The sequence below is a fragment of the Carassius gibelio genome, chromosome B11 (genome assembly GCF_023724105.1).
Source record: "Carassius gibelio isolate Cgi1373 ecotype wild population from Czech Republic chromosome B11, carGib1.2-hapl.c, whole genome shotgun sequence".
Lineage (NCBI taxonomy): Eukaryota > Metazoa > Chordata > Actinopteri > Cypriniformes > Cyprinidae > Carassius > Carassius gibelio.
The window spans coordinates 12267694-12282901 of record NC_068406.1 but is presented as its reverse complement, the minus strand read 5'-3'; the positions used below and the strand labels follow the sequence as shown (position 1 = coordinate 12282901).

At 35.3% G+C, this 15208-nt stretch overlaps 2 protein-coding genes across 4 annotated transcripts in view; one reads left to right on the top strand and one right to left on the bottom strand.

Annotated features, from left to right (window-relative positions):
- Positions 1-677: 677 nt before the first annotated feature.
- On the bottom strand, positions 678-9628 carry lims1 (LIM and senescent cell antigen-like domains 1). Of its 3 annotated transcripts, XM_052569924.1 has the most exons (11): positions 9456-9624; positions 6867-7026; positions 6486-6552; positions 6280-6400; positions 5902-6051; positions 5671-5821; positions 4261-4353; positions 4101-4149; positions 3594-3669; positions 3100-3233; positions 678-1976 (listed from the first exon to the last, which is right to left on the bottom strand). In XM_052569924.1, coding segments are annotated over exons 1-11 (1032 nt in total). In that variant the 5' UTR covers positions 9485-9624; the 3' UTR covers positions 678-1974. The 3 variants fall into 3 exon arrangements, with proteins under 3 accessions (XP_052425884.1, XP_052425885.1, XP_052425883.1); XM_052569925.1 differs by lacking the exon at positions 3100-3233 and having other exon boundaries at positions 9456-9628; XM_052569923.1 differs by lacking the exon at positions 678-1976 and having other exon boundaries at positions 3092-3233.
- A 4200-nt stretch (positions 9629-13828) lies between these two features.
- The window catches only part of thsd7bb (thrombospondin, type I, domain containing 7Bb), a 50086-nt gene continuing 48706 nt past the window's right edge, over positions 13829-15208 (top strand). Inside the window, exon 1 of the mRNA XM_052568639.1 lies at positions 13829-14079. The gene's annotated coding sequence lies outside the window, so the exon portion shown is untranslated. The remainder of the gene's footprint in view (positions 14080-15208) is intronic.

The following is a 15208-nucleotide window of genomic DNA, read 5'->3' as shown; positions in this document are numbered from 1 at the left end:
CGACACTCAGATAATATTTTTCTGCTTTTCTCACTTCTCACTTGAGCTACCATAATAGAATCAGAGGTATTGTTTCATCTGTACTTAGAGGCAAAGCTTTAGAGGGTATGACAGCGAGTCTGTTCAGGAAGTGGTTATTTAGTTCAATCCACCTCATAGCGGCTAATATGCGTTGCATCTCTTTTCCTTTTTTCATTTTTTTTTTTTTTTTTTTTGGAAGCCATTCAACCATGATGCACTTCAACTCCGTGTAATTCTAAAGAGAAACCAGAGAATGAAGATACAGTATTGAATAGATTACACTTGGATTGAGTGTCTCTTCCAAACGAATTGTAACTTTCCTTGAAGATTTTCGTTATAGATTATTGTCTAGTATAGCAGCGCCACCTGGTGCCATATTCCCATATAAAACACAAACTGATACATGTCTGTACTGGTTTTTTATTTCATACAGTTGAGATAACTTAATATTGCATGGGAGATTTTACAATTGTGCCGTTGCATTTTCTTGAAGTACAAGTTGAGTCATCGGTATACTGTTGACTGCAAATACATGTAGGTTGAAGGCTATTGTCTTCTAAAAATCGGTTTTGCACACTTTTAAGAGTAAACTAGCCATATAGCTGACCTTAATAGTCATGGACCCCATTAAAAAGAAAGTGTGAAGACATCAGAAATAGTGCATACTTCATTAATATATTTAGATTTTGCACACAGAACATAGTGAGATGTATCATTTAAAAGCTGCCAATAAGCATATTAATACACATTTTGCCAAAATGCATCATTCAGTGAATGCAGACCGTGATGAATTCATAAAGTAGTTTTGCGATGGCTTTTTAAAAATTACTCTTAACTAAAAGTAAATGTCTGACAGTAATAATCTTGCTTTAAAAAACTGATTAGCAAATAGCTAAATGCATAAACAAAATATCATGTTAATTAATAGTAGAAATGTAGTGAGGTTAAGTGTCAACTTTTATAATATATTTCATACTTAAAAACTTTATGAAATCAAAGACCGTCAAATCATGTTTACATTCAGTCAATTGTTACAAAAATCATACTTAATTACTGCCAATGTAGATAATACACAAGGCACAAGTTCATCATATCCGAAGAGTATAAAATGAATTTTTCTCCAGAAAAATGAAGGGAGGCATGTCATAAAACTAAAGCTTAAAACAAATGAAAAAGACAAGGATGTTATGATGCAAGACAGTCAACATAGTTCATAAACCTCTCAGAAGAAATATAAGTGGTCTCATTTATTAGAGATTTCGAGAACACAGCTAGGGCTTTAATAAAGCTTGATATGAGCAAAAAGTTTTTGGTTTAGAGCTTGTGTTGCTCCAGACTCATTACATCATGCATTAGCTACTGATCCCATCTGACAGAAAAATATGAGACTTGAGAATACATTAAAAATCAAATACAACTCTCAGATCAGTACATCAAACTGGGACCCCGGTCAGGACACAGAAAGGGGTTCAGCCTTGAGAAAAAGCTCTGTGGCATTGCATACGAGGCAACAGAAGTGACACACGTGCAGAATAATCACTCTGAACAGTGTGAATATTACTAGTATTCTCTTTATAAACATGCAAGTACATACATATCAATAAACAATATAAAGGCATTTGTTTGGTTTTGCTTGCAGAGTGTTAAGACACAAGAACATCTGTTGGTGTGAGACCACAGAAAATCTGCCATGGAAAAACAAAGTTCAAGCACCCAAGCCATTATTAAGACTAAGCCGAGATAATTTGCGGTCCAGGTTTAGTTTGGTCTCTTTTCGTACTTTAAGCACCATAGATGTAACGAATGACCATGCTTTGTCTCCCCCTGTGGACGAGGAGATCTACTTGCGGCCTATGGTCTCCGCCAACTTCTTAAGTCTTTTCTTCAGCTCAAGAGGAAACTTCTCGTAACATTTCTTACACACCGGCTTCATGTCAAATTCCACAAACTTGTTCCTAAAACACAAATTTTACTTTTAGAAGTGTGATTTCTTTTTTTTAACACATAAATATAGTTGAAAATGCTTTTAAAAATTGAATAATTATAAAATTTGCTCTGAAAGCTAACTGTAATTAAATTTAAGTTGAAGTACTAAAATTACTAAAACATTAAAAATAAAAACTTTGATGAAAGCACAAAATAATACCATAAAAAAATTGATGAAAGCACATAATAAAATTACTAAAACTAAAATGATCACTGAAAATATTAAAAGCCAGTTAAAAAAATTAAATACTATAATAAATAATATAATAAAATATGTTATTAATACATAGGCAGTGTCATGCATTAATTAGGTATATGAGTGACCAAAAAAAAATGGGTGAAAAACATCAATAAAATATAAAAAATATGATAATGCTCAACTGACAAATGAATACTGGAAAATAGAGATGCATCTATATTACAATTCTTGCTGATAACAGTAACCATATTATTTTGATGGTATGGCGGATAACTGGCTGATTTGAATTTTAATTACATTTTCACATTTGAATAACTAAATTGAAAATTTAATGACTGAATGAGATTGAATTTAAGCATCTCATCAAGCTAAAAAATTATATATTAACTTAGAAAACTATTATTAAATTACTAGTCTTTTCTAAGAACAAGTCCCAGTCCCATGGTAGGGGTGTCTAGATTTTTCTTTTTCTTTTTTCTTTTGAAGGGGTAGAGGAAGGGGGTCAGATAGCCCTTCAAATTAAGATTTTTCAGAACCACCCTTCAAACAAAGGGGTGTGAGAATTATCTCTGCAAAAACTGGCTACAGAGGCAAGATGGCTGCCCAAGCAGACAAAAATAGAGTATAATTTTTTTTGCATTAATAAAGATTTGAATGAAAAGTAATCATTCATTTTATTTTACATTCATTAGTATTTTCATATTTATTGTCATGTTATTTCAAGAAATGTTTGCAAAAAAAAAAAAAAAAAGCATGCATAATTAAACATCTAATAATGAGTAATGATAAAAATAAAGGAAAAAGTTAGAGGCTGGAGACACTAACCAATGATAATGAATGAGTGAAGCAGATGAGCATAAACAAAAGGAAAAGGAGAGAAAAGAGCTACAGACAGACGGCGATGACTTTCTTTCGCCGTTCGCGAGAGTCACGTTCACGTTTCGCCAAACGGCGCTTCAGATCTTCCGGCAGGCGTTCGTAACAATGTTTACACATCGGCTTCAGGTCCATCTCCACAAACCTGTCCCTGCAGGGCCACCATCAGGGACAATGAGGGAGAAAAGAGGAGAAACAAGCGAAAGGAAGGAGAAATTGGATTGAAGATTGGAAGAGGAATGGGTTTGAAGTGAGAAAGAGAAAGAGAAATGGAATGTAGTAGCATTTTTAGAGCGAAGGAGAATTGAATGGGACAGAAGCAGAGAATAAAAGAGTTAGCTGGAGAGAAAGGTTAGTAATGATCCAAAGAAGAACATCACAGCAGCCGAGAGACCCAATTTAAAGGCACTTCTGCACAAATTTAAACACAGCTACCGAACAATCGCTAAGAGATAAAGGAAAGGGGACAGACTGTGATACAGGATGAGTTTGTGTGTGTAAAATCACTTACTTGAGGGTGAGCTTGGTGTTACAGGTCGAGCACGAGAAGCAATTCACACACCAAGCCTTATTCAGAGCCGACACCACTGAGAGAAAACACAAAAACAACTCAACAACTCACATCAACAGCACCCCTACTTGTAACAACTGCACAGCAAAGCATGATTTTCTGTAATTATTATACACTGAAGCTTTAAAGAACTAAATTTGACCCTGGACCACAAAACCAGTCTTAAGTGTCATAAATGAATAAATAAGCTTTCCATTGAGGTATGGTTTGTTATTTCAACTATTTTTGAAAATATGGATTCTGAGGATGCAAACACAATTAAGTTTTGATATATTTACAGTAGGACATTTACAAAATATTATTTATGACATCTATATACATCTATAAAATATCTATAATTTTGACCCATACAAGGTATTTTTGGCTATTGCTTCAAATATACCCCAGCGACTTAAGACTGGTTTTGCAGTCCAGGGTCAATATCATGTTCAAGTAAAGAGCAATTACCATCTCCTTCGATCACACGGTTGCAATGATAACAAACGTCACCAAAGAGCTGCACAGAACAGAACAGATGCTTTAGTCTCACATTAAAACATTTCATTATCCACAGCGCAGCATTTTCATATCAAAAGAGGCTTTGAAAGAAGAGCCAGGCATGTGTTACCTGGTTGTAGTGAGTCTCGCAGTAAGCAAGGCCTTTTCTCTCGTAATGACGGTGTCCCAGGAAAGGCTTCTCGCACTTGGCACAGACAAAATGCTATAGAGACACACAAACACAAGCTGTGAGCATACCGTTCAAATACACACTAGTATTCAAAAGTTTGGCGGTAAGATCTTCTCAAATTACTTTATCTTGAAAGAAGCCTCTTATGCTCATCAAAGATGCATTTATTTGAGTACAGCAAGACAATAGTATTGCAAAATATGATTAGAATTTAGAATTTTCTACTGTAATATATTTTAGAATCTAATTTATTCCTGTTATGGTAAATATGATTTGTTTGCATCATTACTCCAGTCTTCAGTGTCACATGACCCTTTAGAAATCATTCAAATATGCAGATTTGCTGCTCAAGAAACACTTCTTACTATCATCAATGGTGAAAACAGTTGACTGCTTAACATTTTTCTGAAAACTGTGAGACTTTTTTTCAGTATGCTTTGAACAAAGTAAAAAAAAAAAAAGAAAAAAAAAAAAAAAAAAAGAATAGCATTTATTTGAAAAATTATGAATGCCTTTACTGTCACTTTGGTCACATTTATGCATCCTTATTGAATAAAAGCGTTAATTTATTTAAAAGCCATATAATCCATCATAACACAGAAAAAAACTGGTATAATACGGGTAAAAAAATATTGTAATAATTAAATATTACTCAATTGAGTATAGGACTGTCACAATATCAACATTTCAGGAGAACAGCATGAAACCTTAATGTTTCTCTATTTAAGTGTTTTCATTTTTCAAACAATCATTTAGGTAAGCAGACCATAATCAAATAAAGAATAAATTACAAGCAATGCAATAAAATAAATGAAACAAACAAGGAAATAGAACTAATGAAATAAAATGTGCTTGAAGTTTAGCACTTGATTACTGAAGTATTCAAGTAAACATCCAGAAAGTGTAATATGACTAATTAAATAAATTACCTGGCATAGTTTCCACTGCAGGATTCTTATATACGGTAATACACATTAATCCTGATCTGATGCAGTTTGACTGCAGAGAGCTTAACTGATGTACTAAACGTATCCTAGTGAAAGCAGTTTCTCCTATATTACTGTTTGATTACTGTAACAAACATAATCGACTGTGGGGTCTATTGTACTGCAAAGCTTCATAAACAGAACTGATAATCATGTCCACATCAGTCTACATACATTTAAGACAGCCAATTGTGTTCATTTTTAATTTCTCGCCAAGGCAGCAATTCTGACCAATAAACATGCAGTTGGGGGGGGGGGGGGGTGTTGTATCACCTAACATTTCTAATTAAATATATTTTCAGAAAAGTTATGGTGCCCATTGTATTAGAACTGTCACTAACAAATCTAAATAAAATACACAGACCTCAACATGCCACTGTTTGCCCATGGCGTTGACCACACGGCCCTCTATAGGACGTCTGCAGGCTCCGCAGATCGGCACACCCATCTTATCATGGCAGGGGAGGCAGTAGAGTTCCCCTTTCAGCTCGCGAGCATCAGCAGTCAGCTCCTTACTGTAAAACACACAACCTCAAATTCACATCACTTTCAGCAAACGCACACAGCAGGTGGAGTCATTTAGTGTCGTACTGACCCGCAGTTACTGCAGTTAAAGTGGTCGGGATGGTAGGGGTCGTTTTTGAAAATGAGGGGCTGCTCCTCAATGATGGCATGACACTTCTGACAGATGTACTTCCCTAGGCCCCGAGCTTTCTCGCGGTTGTGACATGGACGGCAGAGATGGCTGGAAAAAGCAGAAATGCACATCATCCAATCAGAATGCTTGAATGGTGATTTGGCTCCATATGTAACCAGTTGAGCTAAAAAACATCTCAAAAGGACTAATGTCCTGTGTTTAAGAATCATAATTGCTTAAGATAATTCCTAAATGAAAGCTGATCATAGACCAATTGAAAGCATTCAGCCTGTCAGTCGCATGTTGACGGTCACCCCTCAGTGGCTGTAAACTCACCGGCCGGCGTTCTTGACGAATCCAACATCGGCAAGCACGGCTTGGCAGATATCACAACAGAAGCAGTCAGGGTGCCAGCTGTTATTCATGGCCTTAATCACACGCCCAATGATAAACTCTCCTGTGGGAATATGAGGGACACAATTCACAATTAGCACAGTCGATAACATCACCTGTTCATATGTTTGTGTGGATGCGTCTCTTACCACACTGGTGACAACAGGGAGCAAACAACATCTGGAAATCATGCTCACAGTATTTCCTTTTCTCAAACTATGCACAGAAGGGAGAAAAATCAAACATAACATCAGCTCCAGTGGGACTACATCTCAAAGACAATCAATTGCAACCTGCAGACACTACTCTAACTTCCAGAACTTTGAAGAAATGTCTACATTTTTATAAATAAAAGAAAAAAAAATGCATATATTTTTGAACTAACAGACATTGATATTATTTACAAATATTTCTATTGTACAGTATATTAGTATTGTACGAATCTAAGTGGAACTTAGGGTCTTTCTATAATTTACTAAAACTGCTAGGGTTCAAGATTAAATGCTGCATGACAGGTTTAATGCAAGTACCTCATAAAAGAGCCCTTCAGGAAACTGCTGGAAACACTGTGCGCAGACAAAGCACTGTTCATGATACAACTCGCCGTTGCTGTTGACGATCTTCTCCGCTGGGGCAAAGCCGCTTTTACACCGTTCACACGAGGCATTTGCCAGGGCATTGGCCATATTGCTGTTAAAAACAGAACAATGGCAGGAGAAATGAACAGCAGTGACCGTGAGCCTATAGACCTAGCACAGCATTAAGAGTCAGCTTCATTCAGTAAGTAAGAATTTATTTTTGAAGATTTACTTTTATTCAAGAATGCAATAAAATTTACAGTTAAAAAAAGCTGCTTTTCTGAACTTTCTATTAATCAATAGATTATGGGGAAAAAAATAAGCTTCCACAAAAATATTAAGCAGTAAAACTGTTATAAATACTGAGAATAATAATGTTTTTTTAGCAGAAAATCTGAATATTAGAATGATTTCTGAAGAATCATGTGAGACTGAAGAGGAGTAATAATGAGGCTGAAAATTCAGCTTTGCATCACAGGAATAAATTACTTAAAATATATTCAAACAGAAAACCTTTTCGAATTGGGGCTGTCCAAAAAATAAAAATAAAAATGAATTTCAATATTTGTTGCATGTAAAAATAATAATAATAATAAAAAAAAAAACACATTCGACATGCAAAAACACTGCACTCGAATATTAGGTGTGCGTCAGGCATCCTTATCAGTGAAGCACAAGATGCGATGACAATGTAAGTGTTTTTGCATTTTAATGTTTTTGTTAGTTGCACCCACTAACTGAGGCGCTGCTGCATTGTTCATTCAAAATATTGTGGAAAAAGACAACATCCTGTTGGAGAAGATCTTATGTCAAAACTTAAATCAACTGAAGCCGTTCACACAGAACGCTCTTTTTGCCCATTTTCTACAGGCATGTATACATATATATGTGTGTGTGTGTGTGTGTGTGTGTGTGTGTGTGCGCGCGTCATCTCGCACAAGAGAGCCACGTTTAGAAAGCCATATAAAATAAATGCAAATTAATCTTTAAAAAAAATACATGCTTTAACGACATAAATGATTTTATGTCTTTTGTTGTTGTGAAAAAGAAACCTTTTTTACAGAATTATATATTGGCCTTATTTTTATATTGCCATTTATTGCAAATACTGTCACTGGCTTAGCAAATAAACAGAACTGAGCTAATGCTTAAAAGGATAGTTCTATGACATCACAGGTGATGTGGCTATTAGGGGATGGGCCGTCTTTAAAAAGTGTTAATGCAGACTGATGATTCTATAACTTCCCAATAAGTGAAGCTGAGCAGAGAAGATCTTTTGATCTATAAATAGATCATTTGCATGTTAAAGAGATGGAGACTGTTCTTATTACATGCAAGAGCTCACAGAGCAGGAGTGGAGGTCTCACACTGCTGTGTGAGGAAGTGGGAGCTGAGCCATCTCTCTCTGTGTGTGTGAGTGAGTGAGTGAGAGAGAGAGAGAGAGAGAGATAAAATATTCAAATTTTCACTAAAGTTCTTAGACTTTGGAACCCCATTGCACATACAAGTAAAAATGTATAAGAAAACTTATTCTGAATATTACACAGGAATGCATATGTTCTACCACTCAAAAGTGTGGAGCCTATGTTTTTTTTTGTTTTTTTTTTAAGTAGTCTCATATGCTTACCAAGGCATCATTTAATTTACATAAACATATTTTTTACATCATTTACATATTTTGAAATATTACTGCAATTTTAAATAACTGCATTCTATTTGAATATATTTTAAAATGTCAATTATTCCTGTAACGTCAAATCTGAATCATTCTTCAGTGTTGCATGACCCCTTAGATATCATTCTAATATACTGATTTAGTGCTTTAAAATCATTTGTGATTATTATCCATGTTGAAAACAGTTATCCTGCTTTATATTTTTATAAAAGCCATGATACTTTCTTCAGTATTCTTTAATGAATAGAGGAATCAACAGAACAGTATTTAAACATAAATATCTTTACTATCATTTTTATCAATTTAATGCATCTTCACAGAATAAAATTATAAACACTACTAAAGACTATAAACTACTTTACAAACAAATAAACTGTTACTGACCCTAAATTTTCAGTGGTAGTGTATATTTTACTAACAGGGTTTAGACATGATAATTGGGAGCTACACATCTCAGGAAGCAGATTATATCCATGTTTCCCGAGAGGATCTGACGGTGTGTTGAATGTCTTTGCATCTCTCTCTCTCTCTATGTGTGTGTGTGTGTGTGTGTGTGTGTGTGTGTGTGTGTGTGCGTGTGTGTGTGTGTGTGTGTGTCCCAGGAAAACTCCACTAGGGAGGCTAACTAGCTTAGCATCCGCCCTCATCTCAAAACATAATATTTCATAGTTTTCCCTCTATAACAAAACACAGATTGCACTCTGACTGTTTAACAGTAGACAAAGAGAGAGGGTGCAAAAAAGAAAGAGAAGTAATGTAATAAAGTAATTTAATAAATAAAACTGCAGATATCTGCAGCATCTATGGTTGGAGATTTATCCGTGACATATCGAATTAAAAATAAAAATCAGTTTCAAATATCGTACCTGCCCGTCATCTCTGACACCCCCAGCATCCCCGTCAGCACAGCTTGTCCTGAGAGTCTTCGGGTTTTATTCGAGAACACAAGACGCCCCTCAGATCCGTTGCTTTTCCACTCTTTTCTCTGAGACAAGGATGTTTTTTCTGGAAAACAGACTGTCCTCTCTGCTCGCTCTTCCGAGTAAAGTCACGTGCTGCTCGGCCGGACTTTTGATTCAAACTTTATTTGGAAATTAGAATCAAATAGAATATAATATTTTCTGTTATAGGTAATGGTTAAATTAATGGCATACGTCAAATGATAAATATCAGAAATATTAAGTGCTCAGAAATCAACCATTATATTTTCTGTAACTTAAGCTCAGCCAAAAATATATGTAAATCAAAGACCTCTAAAAAAATTTACATACATTTAATGTATATTAATTAAAAATCTACAATAATGTATTTAACTTTTTGCTGCTGTTGTTGTTGTTGAAAATAATGAAAATAATTTCATTGAATAATGAGCCCTCTTGTGGTCATTTTGAGTTAATACCTAATACGGAAGAGTAGCGAAAGCGTACGAAAAGATTGGACAGGCTAGAGTCCACAACAGAAATGAGCTACACACTTCCTCTGACGTAATAACTGTTTTACTCACTCCTATAAAAGAGAGACTTATATGGCACTGATTCGCGACAGCGCGAAAACCCACTCATTTAAAGTAAAAATCCTACTGGTCTATAGACGTCATAAGTCTAATTTGATTCAAAAAACAGTTTTATTTTGTCAAATACACACAACATGCAATGTGAAAGGTTAACTTTTGAAACTATGTTGCAGCTTATTTTATACATATCCACCACATGAGGACGCTGTCCTGCTTCTGAAAAAAGAACAATAAATGTGAGGAAATGGATCTGTGGTTGGTCTGCTAGTGTGAAATGTATATATACATTTCTTATCGTTATTATTATTATCATGTGACTTTTCCTTTCAATAGTTTTTTTTTTTTTCTTAAAATATTTTTGCTTATTATATAGTATTTTGTACAAAGCCTTTTAAAATGAAGGTGATATTTGCATTGTAAGCAGTCCAAAAAGCATTTCCATTTGCATTTCCAGCAACAGTTAAGTTGATAAACAGAAAAAGCAGTTGATAGACTACTTCACACACACACACACACAGAGAGAGAGAGAGAGAGAGTGAGAAAGAGAGAGAGAAAGAATGATAGTGTCAGTGTTATTCATGTGCCCTTATAAAGAGCAGCCGTGCCTAATCTTTCTCGTGATGGTTTCTAAGCTATCATTTTGAACACACGCACAAACACACACAATCTGGTGCTAGATTTCGAATCTCTCATTTATACATTATCATTTTTGGGCCTCTGGGTTCTGCCCTTTGTCTGAATTCATCACCTCCCGGGTTTCGTTGTCATGGATACACATGGATGCGCAAAGGTCCATCAGAAGTTCTGGGTAAGATGCACGATTCCCTGATTAACATTCAGAGTTACATAAAGACAGTATAATCACCAGCGGGCCTGATCAAACATGGTGCTGTGATGTGAGATAAACAGATTCATAACGCTGATCATCTTAAAGTCAGAAGAGTGTTGAGAGAGACAGTCACTCATCAAATGGAACTTACAGACCAAAGTTATGGCAACATTCATCTTGGCAAGTGCATATTCATAAGCACATGCACGCAGTCACTTTTATGATTTCTTGGTATGTCAGTCCTTGTCAAGTTTGTATTTTGCCTTCTGAGATTTGAATGAAACAAGCATCTGTGTTCTGGCATGTGCATGATAAGCTCCCACAGATGGGTTTTACACTTCACATGGCAGTCAAAGGGATGCTTGTGGTACAGAATAAAGATATGAATCAAGATCGGTTCATGAATGTTTTTGAAAGCAACTCTGGGGTTGTTAAATATATATAGACATAACAAAAAATCTTCTATGCGCTCATTAAAGAATTTTAAAATCAGTTATAAAAGCATCTAATGTATTTGTATCCATTTCATATCCAAAACATGATTAATAATTATTATATACAAAATAAAAATAATTATTTGGCCCTGTAAATGTAAAATCTGGTGTATTGTTTGTGTTAATATTCCATTATAGTGTGATTTGTTCATTTAGTTACATCTGTGTTTGTAGCATTTTTTTTTTTTTTTTACAAATATGACCCTGGACCACAAAATCAGCACAGGTAAATTTGTAGCATTAGCTTAAAATGCATTGTATGCATCAAAATTATCGATTTTTCTTTCATGCAAAACAATTGTTAGGTCAAGATCGTTTTGCATGAAGATATTTTGAAAATTTCCCAGCATGTATGTAAATGTGTGGATAGATAGATAGATAGATAGATAGATAGATAGATAGATAGATAGATAGATAGATAGATAGATAGATAGATAGATAGATAGATAGATAGATAGATAGATAGATAGATATTGATATATTGATATCGATTAGTAATATGCGTTGCTAAGGTCTTCATTTGGACAACCTTAAAGGTGACTTTGTCAGTTTTTTTTTTTTTTTTTTTTTTTTTTTGGCAACTCTAAGATTCCAGATATTCAAATAGTTGTATCTCAGCCAAAAAAATTCCTAAAAAAATAAATTAATAAAAACATCAATGGAAAGCTTATTTATTCAACTTTCAGATTATGTATAAATCTCAATTTCGAAAATGAACACATAAGACTGGTTTTGTGGTCCAGGGCCATAAATATGAATCATAACAAAATGTTAAAATAAAATGTACCAAATGAACCAAGCATGATTCATCACATAATTTGTGATAATAATCACATAATCAAAGTGGATCTCTGTCAGATATTTACACCTACGGTACATTGTGTATCATGGATTATAGATAGAAAGATTTTACTTTTACTTTTCAGTGTAATGATATTTCATTCCTGTTGCCATGTGAACAACACAGCTCATAAACATGTGACATGAAGCATGAAAACTCTGTGTCTGGTGTTTGTACATGTGGCTCTGTGCATCTGTGGGTCTCAGACTAAGTGAGTGAGCGAGTGAGCGAGTGAGTGTGTGAGTGAGTGAGTGAGTGAGTGTGTGTGTTATTGGAAGTGCAGATGAAGGACAAACTATTCATAGATTACTCTGCTTCTCTTTCAATGAATGTAGATTTCTAAGAGTCATTGAGACACGAGCCATTCATCGTGCATTGATCTCCCATCCTGCCGGAACCCTCATGAGTATCACACACTTCTATTCACTTCTTAAGACTTGTATTTTACACCTCTCAAATGTGAAATGTCAAAAAATGGGAAACCCCTTCAGATATTCACAGCATTATGCATTTATAAAATGAAACATGCCAAATGGTGAATAAGGTTTCTTGTCTTAATGATAATCAATTCAAAAACATTAAGCCATTAAGAGTGCTTATTTATTTTTTATTTTTTTATTTATTTATTTATTTATATCTATTTTTTATTGGTCATCTCAATCAGTTTTATATCGATGAATGCTGCTTGACGTCTGAGGCAGACCAGAAAACGTTTTGTCAGCCCAACAAGAAAAAGCAACATCAATCTGGCCTTTCATTAATCTGTATGGTGGACACAGCTTTTCAGGTTCGGAGGTCGCCAAGATTTTGCCAAGTAAGGATCAACATTATTGTCCGAAAATTCAGACTCAACCCAATCCCCACCCCTAAACCTAATCTTATTATAAAATCAGTGGGAAATGATAGCTTATTAACAAGGGTGGAGAAGCACCTAATCCTGATCGTAAGCCTAAAACTGACATTTGCTAAAAAGTTATATCTCAACTCTGATTGGTTGATTGGAATGTTGTTCTAGGATCAACAAGGATGTTAATCCAGGAACATGTTGTACTTGGTGAAATCATGCTCACCCAGGTTTGAACTACAAGATTCATGGAGTACCAGATGCACCCATTACTTTTAGTTATTTGGTGGTGAGAAAGTCTTTGTGAAAAAGGGTGAAAATCATATAAATTCTAACCAAACGATTTGAGGTAAACTTCAGTTTTGTGGTTTAATCATTGGAGTATGAGTAAGTTTAATACAGTGAAATACTCTCAGCCCCAAACTGAGCATTAAAACTTGAATTCGAAGGCACCACTAATGATGCATGAAATCTCAAAATCTTCTGTCTGAATTCTAACAAGAAACATTTGCGATCTGATCATAAGATTATCATAGTGTTAAACTCTTTAGAGCCCGGTCTGACATGCTTTGAATGCTGATTCATTATTTGACAATAAGATAGAAGGGGTGGAGGGGGAGTTGAGTGTTGGCAGAGTGAGAGAAAGAGAGGGAGAGGGAGTGAGCGAGAGAGAGATAGCTAGTGCTGCCAGTGTCCGTACACCACACACAATCCCACCTCGCGGTCTCTCTCCTCTCTGCCACTTTATCTTCAGCAAGGGCTGTCCAATGGGATAATATTCTCTATCTGTCTTTCACGCGTATTAATCAGTCACTCTCTGGCTTTTTCTCTTCCTCATTATTTGACACTTTTCCTCCATCCTCCTTTCTGTCATCTTCCTCTTTCACCCGCCTGTCCTCCTCCTTTATCACTTGCTGCTCACATCATCTCACATTCTGGAGAACTCACAGGACGCTGGAAGAAAGACAAGTAAGTGTGTGTGTGTGTGTGTGTGTGTGTGTCTCTGTGTGTGAAAGAGATAAGTAAAAGAGCCAAAGCATGTTTAGATGTTTGACATGTTTGATTGAAGATAATCTATAATCCTTTTTACTATAAAAGTCTATATTTCTCAGTTTATTGCTCTTTTATAGCTTCAGTTATTGTTCTTTGAAGTATCAACTTCGTTTTAGATGTTTTAAAATGCCTTAGGAGACACAAATTAGACTGTTATTGTCTCTTTTTTACTGTATATATTCTATATATATATATGTCTTTCTGCAAACTGAAGCGTGTGTGACATTGAATTCAAATGTGAGAGTTTTTCTCCAAATCTTGTAAACGCTGTTATCCTGTGGTGCTTTCGAATATTATGTTTATTTGTGTCTGATTCACCAAACATCACAACTTTGACTCAACTAATAATATTGTACATGTGTGTGCAGGACTAACCATTTTAGAATAAGTGGAAACCTGTCTGACAACAGTTATTATTTTTGAGTGAGTGGAACAGGAATTACATATTTTTGCCTTTAATGAAACTCTCCATTTGTTCTCAGTGCTTTCTAGAATAGAGAATTGAGAATTGAAGAGATGATTTTTGTGCTTTTTTAATACTATGACTATCCGTTTCAGGTTGTTTTAGGCAGTCAGGAAGTTTCTCTCAAGCTCATCAGCCAGTCAATAGACTAATTTAGTGAGCCGATAAAACCTCCCTCCTTTGAGACAGAAGGAGAAAGTGAGGAAAACAGCAGACTGAGATAAACAGATGTTTCTATACATGTCTGAAGACTTTATCTATGTGAGCAAAGTGACCTTGATGGCAATCCACCCACGTCTCTTCAGGCTGTTTAAGTTTTAAATAAAAGTGAAAAGCAGGTGTTTTGGTTTCAAGAGCTGGTGTATCAGTCTACCCGTGACTTCACCCTGAGACTCATCTGAGCATGAGACATATGGCTGCTGTCTTTTTCTGCCCTGCTTTTAATTGAAATTCCACTAAGGTTAAAACAGGCGAAGGCTTACCTGTGGTCTTCACAGATGGGCTTCTATTGGCTCTAATTTTCAGTGTCACCTCCTTCAAACTAATTTCTTATCTGCTTTCATCCCTATCTATCTATCTATC